Genomic DNA, 1,655 nt, shown 5'->3' on the forward strand with positions numbered 1-1,655 from the left:
TTTCCCTCAAATATCTCTTTTTCACAGACTGTGCATAGGTAATAGACTCTTTGAGTTTATTACCCTCTACCACAGTCTGTGAAAGGACATTTTCCGGGCCAACCTCTTGTTCGGAATGCTCAACACGTACCTGGGGGGTGACTGGAGGGGGCGACGCATCCCGATGGACCTGGGGGGTGACTGGAGGGGGTGACGCATCCCGATAGACCTGGGCGACGACTTCCACCAAGTTCTGCACCTCCATCACTGGAAGGGGTGCTGTAGGCCAACCAACGTAAGGTGAGTTCTTTTCACACTTTTTGCGAAAAGCACTCAACTTACCACCCCTCCCACCTTTGGCTTTGGATGCCTTCACAGGTGCGGACTTCTTCACAGGTGCGGATTTCTTCATCTTCTTGGCCCTCTTCACCGGTTTCTCGAACTCATCCCTGAATCGATGGGCGATAATAGTTCGATGGGCGATAAGAGACTTTGAAGATGCGATAAATCCGCCAGAGACTCGTCCAGGTCCGGGTTGTACACATTCTGTAAATCTTCGATTTGGGGTGCTGACGAAGAAGTTGGTCTGAATGTCGACAAAGTTGGTGGGGGGTCAATCTCCTCCTCGGGGGTTGGTTTGAAGTCCTCGAAAAAGAACTTCAAGTCAGGAGCCGCCACTTCCTGGGTGGAAGTCATCCCCGGTGGTGGAATGGGAGCCGCCACTTCCTGGGTGGAAGTCATCCCCGGTGGTGGAATGGGAGCTGCAGCTGGTGGTGCAGCTGGTGGTTGTACCATGATGTCCTGTAGGACAACCACCCTCCTCCGCTCTACATCCTCCAACTGTCTCTCACTGAGAGTGGTAATCGGGGTCATCAGAGCATTCCTTAGAAAAGACATGATTCTAGAAAGAGAAAATGAAAATATTAGACAATATAATATAAATAGTATGGAAGTGTGTACTTACATCAAGCTGCTTGGAATTTTCAACTTCAACTAAGTTGGCTGGCAGGTATCTCAGGTTGGCTGCTTCTTTCGAAGGAAGACTGCAATCGAATGATGAACTGTGGCCTCCTCCTCATGTTTTATAGCCGTATGCTCCCTACCACTTCGGGTGGGAATGGGAGTGGGGTGGAAGTGGGGTAGGATAATTCGTTTGAAATATTCGACAAGTATGAATTTTACAATTCGTTGAACAAACCAGATAATGAGTGAAAAAATTCAATTACTCGATTGCTCTTCCAATAAGGCAATGAGTAAATTTAATTTCTTGTCACTTATACTGTTTTCATCTTTCGGTACATTCAAAAGAATTCTTAAATTTTGTTCGGAACTTGTCTGATAGAATTCAATATCGTTGTGGCCCCAAGGTAATGTCTTGGTGGTATTAGGAATGATGAATCGCTTATCATCATTATGTGAGAGCGCGACTTTATTGCACATCAACGTGTAAATATCATGTAAATCACTCCTGAATACATTCATCTTTCTAAATATTATACCGCCTGTTTCAACAATCCTAATGTAATCTTCAATTGAAATTTGATTTTTTATAACGGATTTTTTAATACCTTTTGCTTTCTTTATTTCATCAGACACACTTTGTACATGATATCACGCTAGCAGATGTGTTCAAGTTGATGACAAACCTTGATAAAAAATTCGACAAATCTCAGGAA

General features: G+C 44.4%; 1 protein-coding gene across 1 annotated transcript; it reads right to left on the reverse strand.

Moving 5' to 3' along the window:
* Positions 1 to 405: 405 nt before the first annotated feature.
* Positions 406 to 1,102, reverse strand: LOC141487525 (uncharacterized). The gene is made up of 2 exons (XM_074186603.1): positions 944 to 1,102; positions 406 to 880 (listed from the first exon to the last, which is right to left on the reverse strand). Exon 2 carries the CDS (start codon positions 874 to 876, stop codon positions 406 to 408), a length of 471 nt encoding a protein of 156 aa, XP_074042704.1. The 5' UTR covers positions 877 to 880; positions 944 to 1,102.
* Between the last annotated feature and the right edge of the window lie 553 nt (positions 1,103 to 1,655).

The sequence above is a fragment of the Leptinotarsa decemlineata genome, unplaced genomic scaffold, assembly GCF_025532065.1.
Source record: "Leptinotarsa decemlineata unplaced genomic scaffold, Ldec_3_MD MMD2_P_RNA_scaffold_4, whole genome shotgun sequence".
Lineage (NCBI taxonomy): Eukaryota > Metazoa > Arthropoda > Insecta > Coleoptera > Chrysomelidae > Leptinotarsa > Leptinotarsa decemlineata.

What these genes read in the sequence shown, in the direction of transcription:
- LOC141487525 (XM_074186603.1), bottom strand. Translation starts at nt 876, where the DNA reads ATGTCTTTTCTAAGGAATGCTCTGATGACCCCGATTACCACTCTCAGT.